The sequence below is a fragment of the Stegodyphus dumicola genome, chromosome 12 (genome assembly GCF_044657685.1).
Source record: "Stegodyphus dumicola isolate Sdum_Otavi_A_Nest chromosome 12, ASM4465768v1".
Classification (NCBI taxonomy): domain Eukaryota; kingdom Metazoa; phylum Arthropoda; class Arachnida; order Araneae; family Eresidae; genus Stegodyphus; species Stegodyphus dumicola.
Window position 1 is genome coordinate 24529053 of NC_140779.1, and position 23565 is coordinate 24552617.

Genomic DNA, 23565 nt, shown 5'->3' on the forward strand with positions numbered 1-23565 from the left:
TTTCACATTTCCTATATCATGAAATTTACTTCTCAAAATAATCTGATATTTTATTGCAACAAAATTTTTTATTTGGAATTTTCATAAACTTAGTAATCAAATGCTTTGAAAGAAAACATGTAGCATTACCTTTTTGATTAAAAATATTTATTTAGTGTTCTATTACAACTAGCATAATTCTTATATGTTGTTTTAGCTTTCAAAAGAGAAAATTTGTGTTTTAAAGTAAGAAATTAAAATATTCTTCAAATAAAATACATTACAACATTTATTAGTAATAAAAACATAATTCATGCAAAAAATGCACAATCATTAACTTAATATAAAAATAATATTGCACTATTTTTATATATAATAATGAAAATATAACATAAATTTTTAAATAATTAGAAAAACTGAAAATCAACATAATCATAGTTTTTGATGAAATTCATTTAAGAATTACAGGGCATATACAAAATTACTTCTTATTCTCACATGTTCTTTTTATACTTCTTTCTCTTTCGAAATCTGTGCAGTTGGCTGCAGAGAAATAAAAGTTTGTTAGTAAAAGACAATAATATATATATAATACATTTTAGTTCCAATACTTTCATAAAAAGTGCAAGGAAAAAATAAAATTCTGTTTTAGCATTTTTAAAATTTTGAAATGCAAAGAAAAATATGCGTATACTATACTATTAACATGTGAGCTTTTCTACCGTTTCCAAATCTGGTGAATGAAAAACAAGGTAAACATAATTGACATCATACTCAGTGACAGTATATGTATGAGTTTAAAGGTCTTCACGTTAGGTCTGTGAACTGCTAGTTGATCCTTGCATCATATTGCAGAGAAAATGTATTCTTGGATTTGCCGACAACTGACCCACAAAAGTAATGATCAGAGTGTAGTGGTTCTAGAGCAAGAAGATGAATGTCAAAGTGCACTAAATTTCAACATAGATGTTTATGCCATGTACTATTTGTTTGTCCTTGTGCCATATTAAAGAGGAAATGTCAGTTGATGCCATATGTGTTCGCTTGATTTGGTGGCAATGGATATAGGAAAAAATGTGAAGTGTGTAGAGAATGTGCAGCAAGGAGTATGGATGTCAGCATACACTAACTGAAGCATACAACATTGTACCAACCAAACTGTAACCTATGAAGATACTTTACAAAATGCACAGAAAACCCTCCATTCAATATCAATACAGACAGTTTAGTGTCAACTCATGCAGATTTGACAGTAAGGTCTATTTATAATTTTTGAAGCCAGGAAAGCGAAGAAATCCATAGTGTTCCTGATGTGATCCATAGTGTTCCTTCCCAGATGTGATTTCCAATTACACCATGATGGAATGAGTTAAGGAGAAAGAAACATTTTACATTCTCTAACACTTACAGAGCACTGGAGAGGTTATGTTTTCAAATTTTCACAGGACTAGTTTCGATGGTTTTACCAAACCATGATCCTCAGCTGCAAAAGAGCAAGTGAATGAGATAAGATAAGAAAGACAAGACAGGAGTTAAGCTACTGGCGCCATCTGTTGATAAAATGAAAACTAAAACATTATTTCCTTAAAGGCTGAAGGCAAAGATGGACTGGGATTACAGTCGTTAACTAGAACAGAAAGATTTTTTTGAATGTGAAATGCCTCTAGAAAATCTAATTCACCAATGGAAGATGTTTTTTTGAATAATTTTGACTGTAGAAAAATTGAAAGTGGGATTTTTCAGACAACAATGCTGGGCAACAGAAGACTTCTGTGTTTCCTTTTTTCTAACACATGCCTCATGTTCCTTAACGTGAAATTTTAAGGTTCCCTTAGTTTGACCAATGTAAATTAAACTGTATTGGGAATGAATCCTGTAAATGCTCCAGGAATTCATATCTGGAATAAAGTCCTTGAGTATGGAACTCGGAATTTTATTGATGGGATAATAAATGTGTTCAACCACCTTCAAATCATATCATCTGACTAAACAAAAGTTAGCTTCCTTTTATTCCTATGCTTTCTGTGCACTTCAAGTTTGCTCTTCTAAACTGTCTCTTGATGAAGACCTAAATTAGTTAAAAGCAGTGGCTATTGCCAGGGGCTTTTCACCCAACATTATTAATCAAGCAGTTAAAAAATTCTCATCTCAAAACACTAAAAGCCCACTCTTGTTTTAGGAGATTATAAGAATTCTGTCGTCATTCCCTTTTTTCCATCAATTAGCTATAAAAATGCATATTTTACAGAAATTCAACTTTTGGGTCTTTTATTCTCCCCTCAATAAAATTCCAAGTTCCATACTCAAGGACCCCATTCCGGATATTAATTCCTGGGGTATTTACAGGATTTCTTGCCAGTGTGGTTTAATTTACACTGGTCAAATTAGAGCTTTAAAATTTCGCGTTAAGGAACGTGAGGCATATGTTAGGAAAAAGGAAACACAGAAGTCATATGTTGTCCACCATTGTTGGTTCGAAAATCATACTTTCAAATTTTTCTGCAGCCAAAAATATTCAAAAAGCATCTTCCATTGGTGAATTAGATTTTCTAGAAGCATTTCACATTCAAAAAATCTTTCTGTTCTAGTTAACGATCCTAATTCCAATCCATGTTTGCCATCAGCCTTTAAGGAAATAATGTTTTAGTTCTCGTTTCATCAACAGATCGTGCCAGTAGCTGAACTCCTGTTTTATCTTATCTCGTTCATTTGCACTTTTGCAGCAGAGGATGATGGTTTGGTAAAACCATTAAAACTAGTCCTGCGAAAATTTGAATACATAATGCTGATTTTTGTTGTTTGACTTCTAAATTAATACTTGTTTGGCATGTTATTACATCTTAATCACCATCTATTAGTTCAAGCACCACTTTTAGCGTCTATTTAAAATTTTTAGAACCAGGAAGCCAAAGAAATCTACAATGCCCTCCCTGGGATTCAAATTCCGACTACTAGGTGCACATGCTTTCCAATTACACCCTGATGGCACGTAGTACGGAGAGAGGAAAATCTTACATGATTTTTGTCCATTAATCCTTTAAGAAGGATTCTATTAAAAACAAGTCAATGTAGAGAACATTTGCAAAGGTGTCATCGCAGAGTTATGAAGAGTGCCGAATGGGACAGTGTAGTCTTCGAGAACAAATTTTACTTCTGCTTCAGAAATGATGACTGACATGCGAGAAGGAAGCAACATGGCCAGACAGTGGAAGCCACCAACATTTTTGACTGACACATAGTGTAAACAGCCATTCATTAGTGTACATTAGTGTAAATAGCCATTCATTTCCAATGCACATTAGAGGAACATTAATGAGATGCTGCAGCCTGTTTCTTCTGTATTTTCAAAGTACCCCAAAGTTATTTTTTGAAGTCATGATAATACCCAGCCACATACTGCTCGGCTTTCTTTTGTCATTACAAAATACGCATATGCCGTTGACTGTATCCAACTCCTAATCTCTAATTGAGCATTCAGGCATCTGTTGAATCTCTCTTTTTTTTTCTACATTATGATCTGTGTGGTAACATAAAAGATGTATGATAATGATATGATAGGGCAATGTTCGGACAAACAATGCAGTATATTCAAGAATGTATTGCTCAAAATGGAACATTATTATCTTATTCATGGCCCATACTTCTAAGTAGCTTGTCAATACACATCTCTGAAGATCTATTTATTTACTCCCAATTATTCTTTCATGGCGTCTTTTGCTTGACAAGGCAGAGTAGCTATCTATCTACACACATATATATACACTCTTTTGCAAAAAAATCGAAGCAACATGAAGGAAGTGGTTGTTTTTGATGAAATTGAATGTGTGTATAGTTCATACACAGATAATAAAATGATTTAAAAAATCAAGGTCATAGTACCTGTTCACAGCTCACAATCACTCACTGAGTGTTCAAATTAGTAGTTGGTCGAACTGTCCCTGGCGGAATGCATGCTTGAATTCATCTAGGTAAGGAGTGATAGAAGTTCCTAATGTCATCCTACGACACATTCTGCCAGGCATTCATCAGCTGTCGCTCCAGATCTGCGATATTTTGGGTGCCCGAATCTGGGGGCCCACCATGTCTCAGACATGCTCGATTGGTGAAAGGTCTGGAGACCTTGCTGGCCAAGGAAGCATATCAACTGCACTGAGATAGTCCAGAGATATGCGAATGGTATGTGGCCTGGGCATTATCTTGTCGAAAAATGGCCTGGCATTATCTTGTTGGAAAATGGCCCCAGGATGACTATGAAGGGTGATGCAACCGGCTGCAGGATTGTATCAACATATCGTTGAGCTGTTAAAGATGTACAGAGAATGACTAAAGATGACCTGCTGTCATAAGAAATAGCGCCCCACTCCATCACACCAGGGGTAATGGCTGTATGCCTTTGTAAAACAAAGGCTGATTGGGACTGCTGGCTCAGTCCTCTCCAGACATGAACATGGTGGTAATCTGCTTCACGATGGAAGCAGGATTCATTGCTGAACACTATACGATGCCAATCTGATGGCAGCCATGATGATCGGCTGTGACACCGCTCCAGACGACTCTGTCGATGTTGTGGGTTCAAAAGCAAATGTCTTAAAAGGCCTCTGTGAGCATAACCCTGCCTCATTTATCCCTCAATATTTGAATCAAATTTTTGACAGTTACTGAATTTTTTTCCAGTTTATTAATCTAAATTACAGACAACACATGTGATTACAATTTTTTAGATTTACATATTTTGAAAATAGACATTCTTGTTCTTCCTCCCCCATCTTCTTTAACTCTGTGATATTTGATATAATGATTTTTAATCATTTTAAAAATTTAATAATTGAAATACCAGTTGAACTTTACATACTGATATGCACTTCCAAAAAGAAGATTCAAATCAAAAAATTACTAAACCATATACCAATTTTAGTAATTCTTTAAGCACCCATATCTACTGCTGAAACCAATGGAAAACACACACTATATGCTCCTTATTCACTTCCAGAGAAAGCCCACCAGTGGCCAAGTGGTAAAAATGCTGAACACTATTAGTTCCAACCTGGATTCATATTTAGGCAAACGGGCTAGCTGCATGAGCGTCTTCATGGTTTGGCCCATGTGTAAAGAGCCATTCAGACTGGGGTTTATCTGAACTAACAGAGATAACTGATGTAGCTGACCCATTTCCAAAACCAGTTTTCTCCCATAGTGCAGAAAGTTCAAAAATCTGAACTGCAGGCATAGCGGAGCTAGTTGACACATGGAACTGTGTTAACTCAGATAAACCCCAGTTTGAATGGTCTTTAACGTTTATATGAGCCAATTTTCCTTAAAACATCTTCCATGAAGGCATAACTCTCCCTTAGGCAGACAGGCCTAGTATGCTTTGTCATAATCAATTAAATCAAAACTTCCAGAGAAAAACTGACCTGTAGCTGTAGGTTAATATAAATATTCATACTGAAAGTAAATAAATTATTATAATGCTTCAGTAATACCAGAGTTATATACAGGCTGCCTTGTCTGTAGTATGAAGAGGTAAACGTGTGCCCTATATACGTCTGGCCAATTTGGGAAAGGGATGACATAAAATAAAAGCAATGCGCTAATTAGTCTTAAAACATTTAAAATTGTGTGCTGTTCTCTGATTCAATTTTTGATTAGAAATAAAACAAAGAAAAGAAAAAAAGAAACAATGTTCAGATCATGTACACAGAGTACATGATTTGCCTCCTTCCTATTTTACAGTGATGGAACTGGAAAAGCAATTTCACTATTAAGAATCCGTTGAAGATGGTTTTTGAGAAGGTAAAACATTGGCAGGATTGATATAAAAAAATACTGCACGTGTCTAGAATAAAACACTGAATGACAGGAGATTAAAATTCAGTGAGACAGCAGCAAGACTGGATTTATCTAAAACTCTTTTGTGCATTTTGCATGAATACTTTACATGAGCAAAGTCTTTTCAAGATGGGTAGGTACCCTTACTTGTTTAAGCAATTTGAAACTAGTAACATGTCAATGCTATTCAGAAGCGATGTGGGTTTAAGGAGCTTGACTTCTCCTTACAGCCCAGATGTAGCTTAAAATGATTATTAATTGTTCTTTAATATATGACTCATGGAAAGAGATTTAATGATGATAGCGTGAAAAGAACAGATATGGAATGTTTTAAGAAGAAGCCTTCAGATTACATTTTCAGGAACAAAAAGCTACTCATTATGAAAACTATACTGAACTACAGGGAGATCATATTTAAAAATAAACTACTGAAATTTTCACATTTCTTTTAATATCATATTAGGCTGAAAATTACTTTGGATCTACCTGCGTACCATGTTCTCCACAGAAGCACTTTCAAAAACATGGGCAAGATACAGAGATGAGTGTTACTTGCAGAAAATTCCGTTGTCAAATCCACAATCTTATGATTTGGAGACTTTTCTTTCAAAACTTTTATGAATACTTAGATTTTATTATGATGTAATCTTTAGAATCCTCATCCATTTGGGAATTGCTTGTGGTTTTTTGGCTAAAATTCATGCTCACAATTTTCAGAATGGGTGACACTGACAGTTAGTCCTTGAAAAATTCATGGTGAATGGATTGGTTCCATACAACTTTTGAATGTTCTCCATGTGCAACTTGAATACAAGACAATTCCTAGGTATATTCCCCATAAACGCCTCCCTCCTAAAGAAAATAACCTCACGTTTTATTGTAATCAACCAAAGAAGTAATCTTTACAAAAGCATATTTTTTAATCAGTCAAATAAATTTTTATTGTACGAAAGACTTAAGACTTGACTGGACTTGAGGAGAATACCCTATGCCAGTTATTTCTATTTTAAATATGACCAATAGAGCAGCTGTCAGATAGAATTTTATAACTTATTGTTCTCATTATATCCTTACAATATAAGCACTGTTTTAAAGTTATTCAGATTTAATGTTGCATCATGCCTGCTTCATCAGTTAACTCTGAGGACTTCAGTTAAATTTCGTGAAACTTACTCTATTAATTTCTATTCACACTAATAAACAAGTTTGCAATCTAATTTATAGTCCAATTTATTTTGATGTTTTTATTCCATTTTTTTTCAAATCTTTAAATCAAATGCTTTATAGTGCTCACTGTTTTCTATTTCTTCAGATTTCAGTTTTACAGAAACTGTTATTCAAAATTTCTTTCGTAAGAATTACACTTTTAATAAAAATATGTTCTTATTGGTTACTTTAGAATCAAAAGAACAGAACTAAGCTTTTTAAAACATGTTCTTTTATATCAGCATCGTTATATTGGAAGTAGCTATATTGTTTTATCTTAAATAGTCCATAAAAAATTCAAATTCATAAATCTCCTTTTCAGTTTCCCTACAACACTAAACAATTCATTTTATTGAAAAGAAAACATAATAATGAGACTAATTGATGTGCCTATTCAATTAATTTGTTCACCAATATCTGTAACTGCAAACGAAACCAATTGTACAGTTCCACAAAAATTAAATATGAACACAAGACAAAACCTTGAAAGATGCGTTTTTTCAATGACACAGTTTAAACAAAAAATGAAGCAAAATACTGAAAATATGATATATATATTATTTTTAAACATCCTTATTCAGCTTCCTGATGTTATTCCAATAAGTTTTTATGTGATAAATCTGTTGCAAAAACTGTAGGCTGCTGTATCACTGTCCATGTTCAGTTAACGGACTTTAAAGTCAGAAAATAATATATATATATACGAGTATATACAGAGTACTATAAAACATCAGCAGTTTTGAGAAAAAATAATTTTATGAATTCTTCTCTTGATTCAGGTGGATTGTTTAAAAACATAAAATTCTTTTGATACTTCTTAATGTGTTCCAAAATTGAAAGTTAATAATTGCAAATTTTTTCCCCTTGAAAAAGAATTTCTAAATTTTCATAGATAATCTGGCACCTCTTCTTGTTATTCGCCTGAGGCAAGTGCCTCATCCTTGTCCTGTGAAAAAGGCTATTGTCGTTGGCAATAATTATAATGTGAATCCTGGAAATGGACCAAACATGTCCAATCAAGAATTCATCGATTGTTTATAGATACGGGTTTTTACAGCTGAAAACACATTTTTACGCGTATACATTCATAATTACTTATCCTTTTATAAATATGTGAAATGGGCAAATAATCACCAAAATTTAGCCACTGATGACCAATATGGTCAAATGTGAAATTTGTTACATCATGAGGAAGGCATGCTTATGTGCGATGTTTACACATCAATTCTTTCTCATCTAAATGCCCTAAAGCAGGTGGAAAGTGTATAATACTAGATCAGTATCTCCTTAAAACAGCATTTGGACTTACTACCTTTGAAGTAAGTTTTCCTTTTAAACTCTTTGAAGTAAGTTATCGTTCTTTTATCTTTGAAGTATGTTATCCCTTTAAGTAAGTTTGAAGTAACAAACTTCAAACTTACTTAAATATTGTGGTTGATCAGGTAAATTACACATTTTTATGATGATTAAGACAATGGAATCTTTCACAAAAGGGACATCACACTGTCTCCATACCACATCATAAAGCAGGATGAGGATTTTATTATTTAATTATATCAAAGCATGCATTAGGACTCCTACCTATGAGTAGAAATGTAAGAAGGATTGTAAGGAAATTGACTCACATTTATGTTACAAATAAAGTAAACAGTAAAACTCATGTAGCCAGACCATTCAGCCATACAAAACAGATCCCAAAATACAAGGAATTTTTTACATTTCAATGTACACTTTTGATAAAGTATTTGTGTTTCAAGAACATGTTGAATAAATGATTATGATTATAATCACATTAATCATTACATTTATAAGAGCTATAAGTTTCTCTAATGCTTTTATGGTATTGGATTTCAAAACCAAACTCAGTGGGCATAACAGCCCTAATCAGCCAAGTCCTGCAGTGCCTGAAATCTGTTTTCTTGACCGTGGGCCCTGGGTGTGTAAGCGTTTGCCCTGAACAAGTGGTCAGCTTGTTGCAGGACCCCCAGTGTTCAGTCCCCAAGTGAACTTGGTACTCATTTTATCAACTTAAGTGATGGAAATCAAGGGATGAAAGGCTGAGTCGACCTTGCTCAGCCCAGGAATGTGGTGCTGCTGCGTGATACGCTAGCCACTGTGCCACTGGGCCTATTGGATATCAAGAGACTCCTATTAATATTTCATTCAACTTATGTTTCAAAAAATAAAAGCTCTTTTGTTGTATTTGCTAACTTACATTATATTAGGAAAATTGTTTTCACAATTTAGAAAGGTGGTTTATGTTTAAAAAAAATTGCAACTGGACAAATTTTTGGATTCAAAATTATGATTCAAACTTCATGATATTTGTTTTATGTTATTGTGTTTGCACATATGTATAAACAATGTTTTTCTGGTAACAGGCAAAAATCGGATGTTAAGGAGCTAAATTACAAAATACTGCTAGTTCAGTTATATTCCAACCAAAATGCATGATGTATTCCAGATTATCCTCATAAGGCCACCTTCCCTTAGAAAGTTGAAATAATGATGATCCATGAAAATATCTCTTCCCTTAGGCAGATAACTGAAGTGCATCCTTCCATAAACCATACAATCCAATTTTATTTTTTGTTAAAAAGTTTGTTAAGAAAATATTTGTCTTTAATACTATTCTGTTAAATTTAAACTTTTAATCCGTTATTACAATATTAATCGAGAAGCAAAACTTTCTTACAGCAATAAATTTATCATGGGGAAAAAATGGAATTTCACACAGGATTGTTATCTGACTGCTTCAAATGGGGCAGGAAATCATTCTAGAACGAATAAAATTTGAACAGTTTTAGTACAATTAAAATTGCTAACAATTTACAGCGATATTGCCAAGATTTTTTCTGAATATATTAGTCATCAGGGTGAATTAAATGAGCTATTAAATACATAACACAGAAAGGTGCACCAAGGGCAAGTGAAAAAATTACTCAGTAGTAATTTCATTTTAAATTTGATCCAAGCAAACCAGAATCTTAGCCCTAATGTGCACATTGATAAAATTAAAAACTTAATTTAATGTTTTATTAGTTTTATTAGCAATTTTTTCATTTGTATGTTTAATATAAAATCTGAAATCTTAAAAATGAAAAGTTTCACTTCTTATCAAAACTAAAGAAGGAAGGAAAAGTCTGAAAATCTACTGAATTTTGATGAAGCATTATTTATACTAAATTGAATATGCATAGTTCTAAAAATTATTAAGAATTACGTTTTTCCAATTTCAAAGTCGTCTAATGATGAAGCTGGTGATGAAGAATCTGTTGAAAACTTATCTTTCCTATGTTTTGCACCTACAAATACAACCATTAATAGTTAAAAAAATAAAAAATAAGGAAATAAATCTATAGATATTAAAAGAAATAAGTTAAAAAATTAAAAAACATAATAACTACCCCCTCCTCCCCCCAAAAAGAAAGGAAAAAAACTATTATATGCATTGATATCACTCTTGCAGAAATAAGTAATGCTATTAATAAAGTACAAAGTCTGAGATTCGGGCTCATCGGCACTCTGCAGATTCCACATTTGGGATTTTTCTGGATATTATATCAATTGAAATCTAGCAAGATAACATATAGAAATTATGAAATTAAAAATATGAAATGGTGATTTATGAAATAATGAAGCGTTTATCACGTAAGGGAGGCAAAATTTACACAAAAAGCTCAACATTTATTTGTTTGTTTAAAAAATTTCTTTCACTGTAAGTTGTTTAATTTGCTTCATTTTTCTATATGCTAATACTTTCTCTATCTTTGCGGCATGGAGGCACTCTAAATATATGACAAGCCAAAAGTCCTTTTGTGTGGTTTGGTGGAAGGGGAGAGGGGTGGAGATGTTCAGCTGCCTCAGACTGACCCCAGGACGCTCTCCCTCAAAACTGGGGTGGAAGTAAAAGTCCAACTTCTCTGAGGCTCCAGGAATCATTCTTCCATGAAATTTATGGACAAGACAACAATGACAACATAGAAATAAATTTATCCTTGTCAACACACTCAAAATCTTAGCTGCAGAATTAGCAATTATCTATTATTATTATGTAATCATCGCTAAGCATAATGTTAAGACAAAAAGTTACCATGCCCTTTACAGTTACTAAAATATATATATATGACATAATAAAAGCAAGGAAAAGACGGAGCAGTGTTGATGTGTATGTAAATCCATATTGAAGAGGAAGCATTCTGAATGGATAGTATGCTAATATGTTGACTTCGTAATATCTAAAAGAACTTGGCAGTCGAGACAGTTTTAATTCCATTTTCATTTGCAATTGACTTTTGTGGCCACAGTCACTTGGCACACTAGTCGTGCCTATTCACAGAACATTTACATGTTAGTATAATAGCAAGCAAGATGGTGAAAACTACATCCCAGCAGGGCAGAGAGCAAAGCTAAAGTGCATAGTTATGCAAGATGGAAGCACACAAAAAGAAAAGTTTTGGTTTGAGTTAAAAAGTTTCAGTTTACAATTATTACCTCATCAGCATTGTGCAGGCCATGCAAAATGGAAATGTATCTAGAAATGGTGCAATCCGGAGAAGTTATTACAAATTTTAAAACAGAGAGGAAGAATTAAAGAGTTTACCATTAGTTTAAATTATAATTTTGATTTACTTCCCCCCCTTTCAAAGAGAAAAAGTCTTTTTAGGAAAAGCGTTACAGAGGTAATGAAACAAAGGAAAATACAATTGTGAAAAATCACTACGTAAGATATAACAAAATACGATGGCTGTTTTGAAAAATAATTGGCGATCTTGGAATTTAAATTCTAAATTTGATGATGTGCCCCTAAATTCATCCCTTTTCACAGATTCCAGATTTTTCTATTTTACGTAACGTTTTAATGCAGATACCTCTTGTCCAATCAAATTAATTCTAAACCAAAACTTTTTCTAATGGAATTGAAACTTTTCTGATTCCCACCCTTCTCCCTCTGAAGTACTATGACACTCCCCTCTTTCGCATAAGCTCTCCTTGCTGGCAAAATGCTTTTCAACCATACTGCTGCTGCTTACTTGCTTACATTGTACTTCAAAATGGAACTTATTGTATTCAAATATAATTAAGAAATATCTTGTCTGAAAAACGATGATTGAAAACGATCCATTGTGCTAAATGCGTCATTGTGTTTTTCCACTCAGCCACCTTCAAGTCACTACAGTTTTCTCAGTCATCTACACAATATCATAAGCTATTAAAGGTCCAATGCCTTCATCTACATATTTAGAATTATTACATTATAAAGTTTATTGCTGCGTGACCCTTTTCTCAAGCTGCAGTAGGCTGATAGACATGCAGTGATGAAAGCAAAGAATAATAAATAATAATTTTCTTGGTATCAGGGCCAAAGTGAAACTAAAAATTGGGATTCTCTACATGTTTTATTATGAAAAAGTATCAAATGTGATGGCGAAAAAAATTTAAAAAGTTGTTACAATCCAGAAGCCTGAATTTTAATGTGTAATCCGAATTTCGGACTTTGTACAGTATTAGAAGCAACAGAAATAATTATAATTACAAAACAAAAGAATGAAATTAATCAAATGAAAGACAATTTAAACAGAGTGGGTTTAAAATTTAATTCTAAAGATGCATCTGCATGAGTCTGGCAGAAATTCGTCCAAAAGAAGACGCAAGTGAAGTCCATGTTTAGCCAATTAGGCTCAGCTAGATGTGATGGTGCTCACATGCAAAAATAATGGAACAACTAGTCAGTCAAAGTCACTGCAACAAAAGTCAGAGTAGAAGTAATTTATCTAATTTTCAATAACTGCGTGTTGTATGGTCCAAGTTGTAACTGTCTTAGAAAATTTCATATCTGTTTTTTTTTATAGAATATTTTCCTACAGACAGCTGCTTTATTGTAGAAGTTATTTTTTCATGTATTTGATATTGAGTTATAGAGCCTATTGTTATGCATGAAATACAGAACAGTTGGTAAGGAAGAGAGACTGATTTTGCAGAAAATATAATTTGTTTAGATGCTTATTGTTTTTTGGTACTCCATAAAAGTAAAACTTATGAATATATTGGTTAGATAATTCCCTTATAAATACGTAGCTTTTTATTTAATGAGAACTCATAATTTCTACTAATCTCTAGGCTTGAAGAATTCATAACATGTGAGATTTCATTGATGTGGGTAATTACAATCTTTTGAAACAAAAGCTCACTGCTATATGGGTTCAATGCCATAGTGAAAAATGTAAACAAGAAGTTTCTTCACATTATGACACGTGATACTAACTCCGGGCTGTTCGTTCACGCTGAAGGCAGAAAAGCTGAATATAAGCAAATTTAGGTTTAAATCCTCTGTTTTTTTTGGGGGGGCGCAGCGGCAATGGCATCACAAGTGTACTCTTGGCACGCGGGTTTTAATGCAATCAAAAGCACACAGTCACTAATAATAATTATAAGTTTAAACTTCAGTACATAATAAAAATATTGTCAACTTAAATATTTAACTTAAATTTAAGTATTATATAAACACAATACAGTATCAATATGATTTCTATAAGATTGCAGTTAACTCATTTCCATACTAGTATAGAAACTTTTAGACACTTAAATACTGGTGGGCTTTTGTTTTAAAAAGAAACAAACAACAAATCTGACCATTATATCATATAATAGTAAATACATTTATACATTTACATTTACTCTCAATCTTTAAAAACAAATGTTACAATATAACTCTGCTTTTATCTTCGCAGAATATTAGTTCAATGATTAGAAAAATAAAAACAGTTTCAGCTAAGAAGAGTTTAAAAATTTTACACGATTTTAAATAAATAGTTTACATATATTTTTAATAGAATAAATTTTAAATTCCTAGCAGATTTTATTACTTCTGCAAAATGTTAAGTCTATGGAATTACTATATGATGTTTCTGAAAAGTATAGCCCCACCAGAGACTGAGAAGTTAAGATCGCTGAATGATGGGAGTTCAACCAAGGTTTCTATATCTGCATGGTGAACAGGCTGGCTGCATGGCTAGTTTTCAAGTTTTTCCTCATCTGTAATATGACCACAAACAAATCTCCTTTAAGAAGTTCCCCAAAAGGGCATCCCTTCCCCAAGGCAGAGAGCCCACATGTGCCAAACTATATTCAAATAAGCTAACCTAACCTAACTTGAAAAATAATAAGAATGATTTTTGAGCAACACTGAAGGGCAGGAATTTGAAGGTTGAAGCAGATAGAGGGAATAACATCCATCTATGCAGTTTGAACTTCTTTAGCTGAGTCTGCACTTCTGTAGCAGTCAGTATGCTACCAAAGTATATACAGTCAAAAGTCGTTAATCCGGACTCGTCGGGACTTCGGCGATTCCGGATTATCGATTTTTCCAGATTATAGATCATCAGTTTAAATCTCGTAAGATGGCATGCAGAAATTCTAAAATTAAAAATATGAAACCGTAATTTATGAAATAAAGAACAATTATGATCTAAAGGGTATCAAAATTTACAAAAAAAAAAAAAAAAAAGCTTAATATTTATTTGTTTACTTTATTAAACATTTCTCTCAATGTAAGTTGTTTAAGTTGCTTCATTTTTATGTGATAATACTTTCTCTTTAATTCTATAAAAAGACATAATTTCTTGTTCAGTTACAAAGTTCCACTGTTCAAGTCCCGTTAATTGCTGTGCCAAGAATACCGACTAACTTGTCAATCGAAATTTTTTTGTTTTCACTAACCTCTCTGTCACATTCTTCATGTCTTTATCCATTTTTTGCAGCAATTCCACTTTTTGTTTGTTGGACATCGAAACATACTTTCGTTCTGTAGATCCTTTGGAAGTTCCAGCATCGGAAATTCTATTTGACATAATCAAAAGTTCAAGTTTACTTTTATAAAATTGCTCTTACAGTCTGCAAAAAATAATAAGCGGGATCCAATTCGAAGATTAAGGAACAACGCAATCATTAACATTAACTGAAATAGATAATTAGATAATTTTAGCTTACACCGTCCGTTATACATTAAACACGCAGGTGAAAATGTATTCTGCACTTGCGCACACGCATATGCGCAGTAGTCAAGGTCTTACGCCCATGCGTAAAACGCCTGTGCGCATGTGCCAACGCGGCGCATGCGCAGAAAGTTTTTAGCTTTGAGGTCCGGATTATAGATCATTCCGGATTATGGGTGTCCAAATTAACGACTTTTGACTGTAGTAGTTTATATAGCTTGTCATGATAGACAATGGAAAGAAGTTTTGAGTAGTATTATGAATATTAATTACATTATATTAATGTTTAGCACAAAACTTGGAAAATCTGCTAATCATGGAAACTTTGGAGTTGTTGATGATAGCTTAAAGGGATGCTGTTTCCTTAGGTAAAACAAGATGCTCATGGATGGAAGAGAAAGCATAAGGGATGAATGATTATGTTGGGCATTTTTCAACTTTAGTAACTAAGAATAACATGGCTTATACAAGTTCAGACAGTATTATGTTGGTATTTATGAATGTATTTCATATAATTAAAATGTACTAGCCAATCACCCATTTTAAGGATCATGTGATACATATAATACGATAATTAAGGTCTCCCATTACAATATCAAAATTATAGTTATATTTTAGCTGTTTAAGTGATGCACATTTAACAAATATAAGTTTGCTTTAAATCATAATTAACTAACAAAAAACTTGAAAAACAAATTCTGTGCAAGTTACATTTCTATATTGATGTACACAAGAATTTTACACTTAATATATATATATATATATATATATATATATTTGAATTTTTAGCAGTCACAATAATATTAGACTGAAAACTATGGAAATTTTCCATTTTGATCTCAGTCATTTCATTTACTTGCAGTTTTTTTTTGCCCTTACATTATTTATCAATGCCATTATTTATCAATTTAATATGCAAACTACTTAGATTTCATTGTGGTTTACATCTTGATCAGCAGTTTGCAAATCACACTGAAATGTAATTTTGTATTTCAATAGAAACATAATGACATAAACTAATGAGAGTTTCCAAAATATTACAAATGTGCATCTAATATTTTGCCTATTCAGGGTATGAAATTTCATCATACTTTTTGTTCATATGGTAAGTTTTCCACTACATTTTCTGTTGAAAATGACAGTATTTTCTAGCAACAATAAGCATTCTTAAACTCATCAGCATTTGTAAGGATCAAATATAATATTAATAATCTAACAATATACTCATTTTTCAATTCAATTTGCAACCAAGAAATAATTTAAATCTGGCATGAAATGCTGAACTACATAATTACACTACTGAAAAAAAAATTAATTATTTAATTATAAAATTAATTTAATTATAAAATTAATTTAAATTTGAAATCAGCACTAACTTAAAGATTGCTGCTCTGTAATATTCTCAGGTGAAAGCATTTCATCTTTTATATTAATTATGGTATGTAGTTCTTTCTTTTCAGAAGATACAACAGCTGCAGGTAAATCAAATCGTTCTGCAAATAAAAAATATCATATAAACATAAAATTCTTTGGAATACAATAAACATGTTAAATTTTTTTCAAATAATTTGCTGTACCTTTTTACTCTGCAGCTTAATAAATCACAAGTTTAAAGCCACATCAAAAATAAAATTAAACAAGAATGGAATTCATGTGAACATTTTTTAACTGAAGAAAAAGAAAATCCAAGGTACATTTAATTAAAAAAATTTTTTGAATAGATTTGAACTAAGTTGCATAAACCTTTTAAAACAGTCATTTTAATATGCATACATTGCTTGAAAATAATATATGGAATTAAGTATCCCAATTTAAAATATATCTGCATTATTAAGCTCAAATATCTGTCTCTGAAGTATTCTTCATGTTTTATTAACTTCAACCTTGTTTAATTTTCTTAATTTTTAGGCCTGAATTTGTATTCAGAAACAATCTTGCTCCAAAATTTTTTAAATCCATTATGCCTGCACATTTTATAGTGCTTAACTTAATATAATAACATATTTTGATTTTTAACTCCTGAATTATATTCCAAAATTTCAGTCACTAAGATAACTGAATTCTTTTCATTGACCTTTATGTAGTACATATGATAGATGTATAATAATTAATAATAGATAATTTAACTTTTAATGAATTTAGATATCTTAAATGTTAACAAAGCAAACATAGTTTTAAAAATCACATGGAAATATCCATGAATTTTGGTAATCAAGTTAACCACTAAAAGGTTTATAATTGTCCAAAAATGGCAAGTTGGATTCTTAAGGAAATATTACATATCAACGTGTAGTAGATATGCTGAATGGTATGATATTATGTCTAGCAAAATATTATACACAGAATCCTCTCTAAAGTGATTATTCACTTTACCTTGAGGAGCTAACCCATACTGATATTTATTGGTTGTTATTAAAAATGGTTGCCTCAAAAGAATATGCTGTTTATTTAAATTGCCAACTAGCTTGTGAACACAGGAATATTGTGAATATAATGTTTTCAAACTATGAGTTATTGTATACATATAATATGTAAATAACAGCTCTTCTTCAGTAATAAAGTATTGAAAACATTCTTCTATTCATTGAAGAAAATGAAATTACAAATACAGTACAAAGTCCATAATCCGGACTCATTGGGATTTCGCCAATTCTGGATTAGGGATTATTCCATATTAGGGATTTTTCCGGATTATAGATTATCAATTTAAATCTGGTAAGATGTCATGCAGAAAATATACAATTAAAATATGAAACTGTAATTTATGAAATAAAGAGCAATTATGATCTAAAGGGTATCAAAATTTATACACACACACACAAAAAAAAAAAAAAAAAAAAAAAAAAAGCTTAATATTTATTTGTTTACTTTATTAAACATTTCTTTCAATGTAAGTTGTTTAAGTTGCTTCGTTTTTTTGTGCTAATACTTTCTCTTTAATTCTATAAACAGACATAATTTCTTGTTCAGTTCCATTGTTCAAGTCCTGTAATTGCTGAGTCGAGAACACCAACTAACATGTGAAGCAAAATTTTTTCATTTTCAATAACCTCTCTGTCACTTTCTTCATTATTGGAAGCGGTACATCGAAACATGCTTTCTCTTTGTAGATTCTTTGGCAGCTCCAGAATCGGAAACTCTTTTTGACATAATCAAAAGTTCAAGCTTAATTTTTATAAGATTGCTCTAACAGTCTGCAAAAAATAATAAGCCGGAACCAATTAGAAGATTAAGGAACAGCACAATCTGCAACATTAACTGAAATGCCTTAGAATCAGTAAAGATAATTTTAGCCTAGCTTATACTGTCCATTATACATTAAATGCACATGCATAAAACATACATACAAAAAAAAAAAAAAAAAAAAAAAAAAAAAAGTTTGTGGCTTTGAGGTCTAGATTATAGATCATTCCAGATAATGGACGTCAGGATTATGGACTTTGTACTGTATATATACATATATATATATATAGCAGATACAATGGCAGGAATTCAAACACATTATTACAGTGGTCTCAAACTCAAACTGCATGCAGGCTGAATGTACAATCTGGAAACCATTGAAAAGACAGAACTTTTTTTTTTTTTTTTTAACAAAATGAAAATTTTTTATAAATAAAATAAAACATATATTGACAGCTAAATATTAAATTTTCAGACTGACATTTATTTAAAATAATTCTAACATGTTTAAATGATCATTAAATAATTTACTGTAATTTAAACTAAAAATACACAAATTGTGAAAACCTTCTAGGTTTCAGAGAAAATTTTCCAGGAGGGACAAAACTTGAGAAAAAATAATGACAACCTAGTCTTTCTTATTTATCACATTTTTCTTTCACACATAGAGAAAAAATACAAATGTTTGTATGTAAATAATAATAAATTTCTTTATTTCTTACTACAGTTTGTCAACTGATGATGTATAAATTCTGATAAAGTTGAAGCCTTGAAGAGAAATTACTGGAAATTATCCTCATCACGGATTGTAGATGATTATGAGTTAATTGGAGGTTTTTTTTTATTAATTTTCATCTGTGAAAAAAAGCTATTCACATGTGGTATTCCCCTCCCAAAAAAATATTTTTAGTACAAAAATTTATAACTGAGTTTATTTACTTTTTAAAGTGTACAAATAAAATTTAATTCTGTATCTTCAAATCTTTGAATAAGATTTATATCACACTTTGAATTAATTAGCTCTATATTTTCTAATGTGTTATTCATGTTCATTTTTAATTGTAATGAAATGTAAACTCAGAATTCAAATAATTGAAATCTTGAAGGCTTTGCAAGAAATATATATTTGAAATATATTCAAGCACCACATAAAACTGCTTCGCATTTGGTCCATGGGCCACCAGTTTGAAAGCACTGCATTATGAAACTGTGGTATACAGTTGGAAGCTGAGTGAGACTCAGAATTACTCCATTATTCAGAAGTCTTCCCATACAAATGCATAGTAAAATTAAATCATAAAAGTGAATATAAAATGATAAAGAATGCAAATAAAACTGAACCTTATAGTAATACAGAAAACATGTACATCTAAACATGTATGAAACAAACTGATGTACAAAATGGATTACAATTAATACACAGTATGGAAGATATTTGTCTTTTCTAAGTGTCTTCCCAGACAAGTCTACCAGAGGCTGCATGCATATGACCACAGAATGCATTCAATTTTAATCAAAAGGCTAGCTGTAGAGAGTTTTTCACAGAAAGTCTTGCTTACAGGAATACTTTCTATTACAGATGGCCTTTACATACTTTGCCATAAGTATCTAGACCAAAAGTATCCAATAGGTTCAGTACTGACTCCATGGGGATCGATGAAATTTTAAAGAGGGAATATGCATGGATATTTAATTGGGATAATGAAGATCCACTGATTACAAAAAAATATTAATGTTGTTAAAATGATAATTAATTGTTTACTGATATAAAGCTATATCATGTAGTAAGGAAAAAATCATATAAAATAAATATAAGGGGAAAATGTAAAAAAATCACTTAATATACTTTTTAAATCAATACCTTAAAACGTATATATATATTTTATGTAAATGTGCAATATAAAATAAGTGAAATAGGTCACAAAAAATATAAGAAATCCAAAACTTCTGCAGAAGTGTTATATAAACTCGTTGCCATAAAAATTTGCGCACCAAGAAGCAATTGTAGGATCATAATGAAACTTGGCATGAAGGTACATGTCGGGTAGATATACAAATGATTGGAAATGCAGCATGATTGTGCATTGCGCAATGTCACTAGAGGGCATTGAACTTCGTTCTTCTTGGAGTATAAAACAGGTAAGCAGAGCTTGTTTGAGTGACAGTATCAACAGCTGTCATAGTTCGAGAGGGAAAGAATCATCGGGATGATGGAAGCTGGGTGGTCAGCTTGGCGAGTAGCTCATCAGGTAGGCTGTTTTGATTTTACTGTGAGACAGAAGAGACGTCATTTACATGGCGGCCAGGCTTAGGAAGTCCTTGACAGACCAGTCATCGAGAAGACCGTTACATCATAAGACACGCACGGGTAGAGTTAACTGCCTCACCGGCCGCTATCGAAACACAAGCAGCTTCATTACGGGTCCCTGTGTCTTCCCAAACCATTGCAAGGCGCCTGGTTGAAGGACATCTGGTATCACAGCGCCCATTATGTGTGCTGCCAATGATACCCACTGATGCCTTTGTTTGGAGTAGTATCGCGCATAACACAGAATTGGACTTGGAACCAAGTCTTCAGCGATGAATCTAGATTCAATTTGACCAGTTATAACAACCATGTTCGTGGTGAAAGCCTCAATCCTGCATTCGCTTTACAGTGACACACTGTTCCCACAGTTGGTGTGATGACTGATATGGGGTGCCATTGCTTATGATACATGGTCACCCCTAATATTGATTGATCGGCACAATGACAGGCCACTGGTACGTCCATGACATCCTTCAGCCACATGTGTTGCCACTCATGGCAGGGCTTCCAGGAGCCTGTTTTTCAACAAGACAATGCTTGGCCACACACAGCACGGATCTCACAAGACTGCCTCCGCCACATTAACACCCTTACCTGGCCTGCTCAATCCCCAGATTTATCACAATCGAGCATATCTGGGATCGTTTGGGACAGCAAGTTGGACAGCCTATGAGACTGGCCGAACTACAGGCGCTTTTACAGCAATTGTGGTTCGAGATGTCTCAGGACACCATACGGAACTTGTATGAATCAATGCCTGCTCGTATTGCATCGTGCATTCGTGCTAGAGGTGGTCCAACAGAGTACTAAAACTTCCATTCATGTGTACTTTTTTCTTTGATTTTCTAATAACTTATTTATATCAAAGTAGTACTTACATATGTAAAATTTCATTTCATTATGACAACTCTCTTGGTGCACAAATTTTTATGGCAATGAGTGTATAAGCCACCTGCAAAACTGGAAAAGGATATTAATTTCTACTTCCGAGGCACTGAAAATTTTAATGTGCCAGTTTGGTTCATAGAACAGCTGAACTGCAATATATAATTATCTTAATATTATAATGCATGAAAGTTGACTGAAGATGTTCAAGCTGACGATGATGATGACGAAGGAAGATGTTCAAGCATGTCTTATCCAAAACAAAAGTTTTGGAATTTAAAAATCACCTGAGAAAAATGTCCTAAAATAAAAGTTATTATTGAACCAACATTATTGGCTTTTCCCTCTTCTTACTTACTGAAAGCAGTCAAATCAATAATTTACTGCAGAGAACAAGAAACAGATTAAATATTTTTAAATGAGGTTAAGATAAGAAATTTTATGGCAAATATTAAAAAATTGCATCAATGCAACAAATGCAGATATCACATTAATTAAAATATTTTGAGCAATTAGAATCTGTGGTTTTGTTTCCAAAAACTAGTTTACATTTATAAAAGTAACAGTAATATTAATAATAAAAAAGTAATAAAATATAAATCAAATAAACTATTTTCTTCAAAAGTTTTATTCTTATTCTTAGACTAACTGTTATATTTAAGTTCTTTACATGCAATTTTTTGTATTATGATTATGTTGCATGCTGTAGATTATAAAGAAAAATGTAAAGGGTAAAATGAAGACAATCACTTTTTTAAAAAGGGGTCAATGTAAGAAAAAGGTGGGGAATCAATTCAAAATTGTTATAAAATTAATAAAACAATAATTTGAAAAGGGAAATATTCATTATGGATGTTAGCCTTGAAATTGCTTTTCATACAATCAATCAATAACATATAATCTTAAGATAAATCTGAAACATCTTACCATTTTGCACAGTGATTATACTTTCACCTATGATATTTCCAGCAGAATTTATGATGCTGCTAGAAACTGTATCTAAAACAGATAATGAAATCACAAATCATGAATTTCATGACAATTAATGCAATAAGAAAAATCTTAAAATACTGATTTAAGATATGTTAAATATTATTATTTTTAATAGATCTAACTAGAAGAATTTAGAAAATATATGCAACTTCAACAGATTCTGCATCATAATTTCACATTAAAAGTTAAGACAAATTAGTCTGATACTTCTTCTATGTTGTTTACTAAAAACTGCAATAATCACAACAGATGATGCCAAGCAAAAATCAAACTATACTTTCAACAACTTTAATATCTGAAATCATTTAAATTTAATTTTCATTAAAAATTAAAATGTATTTGTACATTGTAATTATAAATTATTAATATGATAAGATGACATAAAATATTGTTTAGTAGACCCAAGTGATCCCCTTTGTGTACTAAATTTTCTTAGTGTTAAATATAAAGCTCTCTGTTTTTAAACTACCTACGAAATTAATATTTGTATAACAATCTCTTTTCTAAGAATAGTACACAGTAATCTAATCTTTCATTCAATAGTGAACAGATGTTGTTCTCTAATTTTCTTGCCTCAGTATTTTTGCCTGAAAATATAAATAACTTATATCTTATAAAAATTAAATTTTCATACTTCATTTCAGAAAGCATATGAACAAAAAAAAAAAAAAAAAAAAAAAAAAAAAAAAAAAAAAAAAAACTGATTTTTTCCTGATGTTTTATTATAAATTTTCATCATCTTCATAATATATACTATGGAATTTAGTGTAGAAATAAATCATTTTTAAAAACTAGGTAACTGATAACAGTTAATTTGTATGTTCAGCACCTCTTGGACACACAATATTAAATCTAAACAACTCATTCCATACAGGTTATAAGACGGAACTTCATTGAATACATTAGGTTAAATAAATGATAATAGGTAAGAGTCAGCAACATTTTTTACAATGGGCCAATTATAAATTGGAAATTTTTTGTGGGGGCCAGATTTAAAAAATGTATTCAATTACAGTGAATTAGAATTAACGCGAAAACGCTTAAGACGAGATATCAATTAACACAAAATAATACAACGGTCCCAACAAACTACTATGTATTTTCAAGCATTTTTTCTTTTAACACAAAATGTAAATTGCTTAAGAAAAGATTTTCCCTTCTGAGAAAGAACAAAATACAGAAAACACA

General features: G+C 31.7%; 1 protein-coding gene across 2 annotated transcripts in view; it reads right to left on the reverse strand.

Annotated features, from left to right (window-relative positions):
* Positions 1-250: 250 nt before the first annotated feature.
* LOC118186911 (E3 ubiquitin-protein ligase RAD18-like) overlaps positions 251-23565 on the reverse strand; it is a 52990-nt gene continuing 29675 nt past the window's right edge. Inside the window, exons 13-16 of one of the 2 annotated variants that reach the window (XM_035357082.2) lie at positions 22312-22383; positions 16385-16501; positions 10238-10319; positions 251-522 (exon numbers count right to left, since the gene is read on the reverse strand). In XM_035357082.2, the coding sequence (XP_035212973.1) occupies positions 474-522; positions 10238-10319; positions 16385-16501; positions 22312-22383 (320 nt within the window). In that variant the 3' untranslated portion in view covers positions 251-473. The remainder of the gene's footprint in view (positions 523-10237; positions 10320-16384; positions 16502-22311; positions 22384-23565) is intronic. The other variant, XM_035357083.2, reaches the window with a different exon arrangement.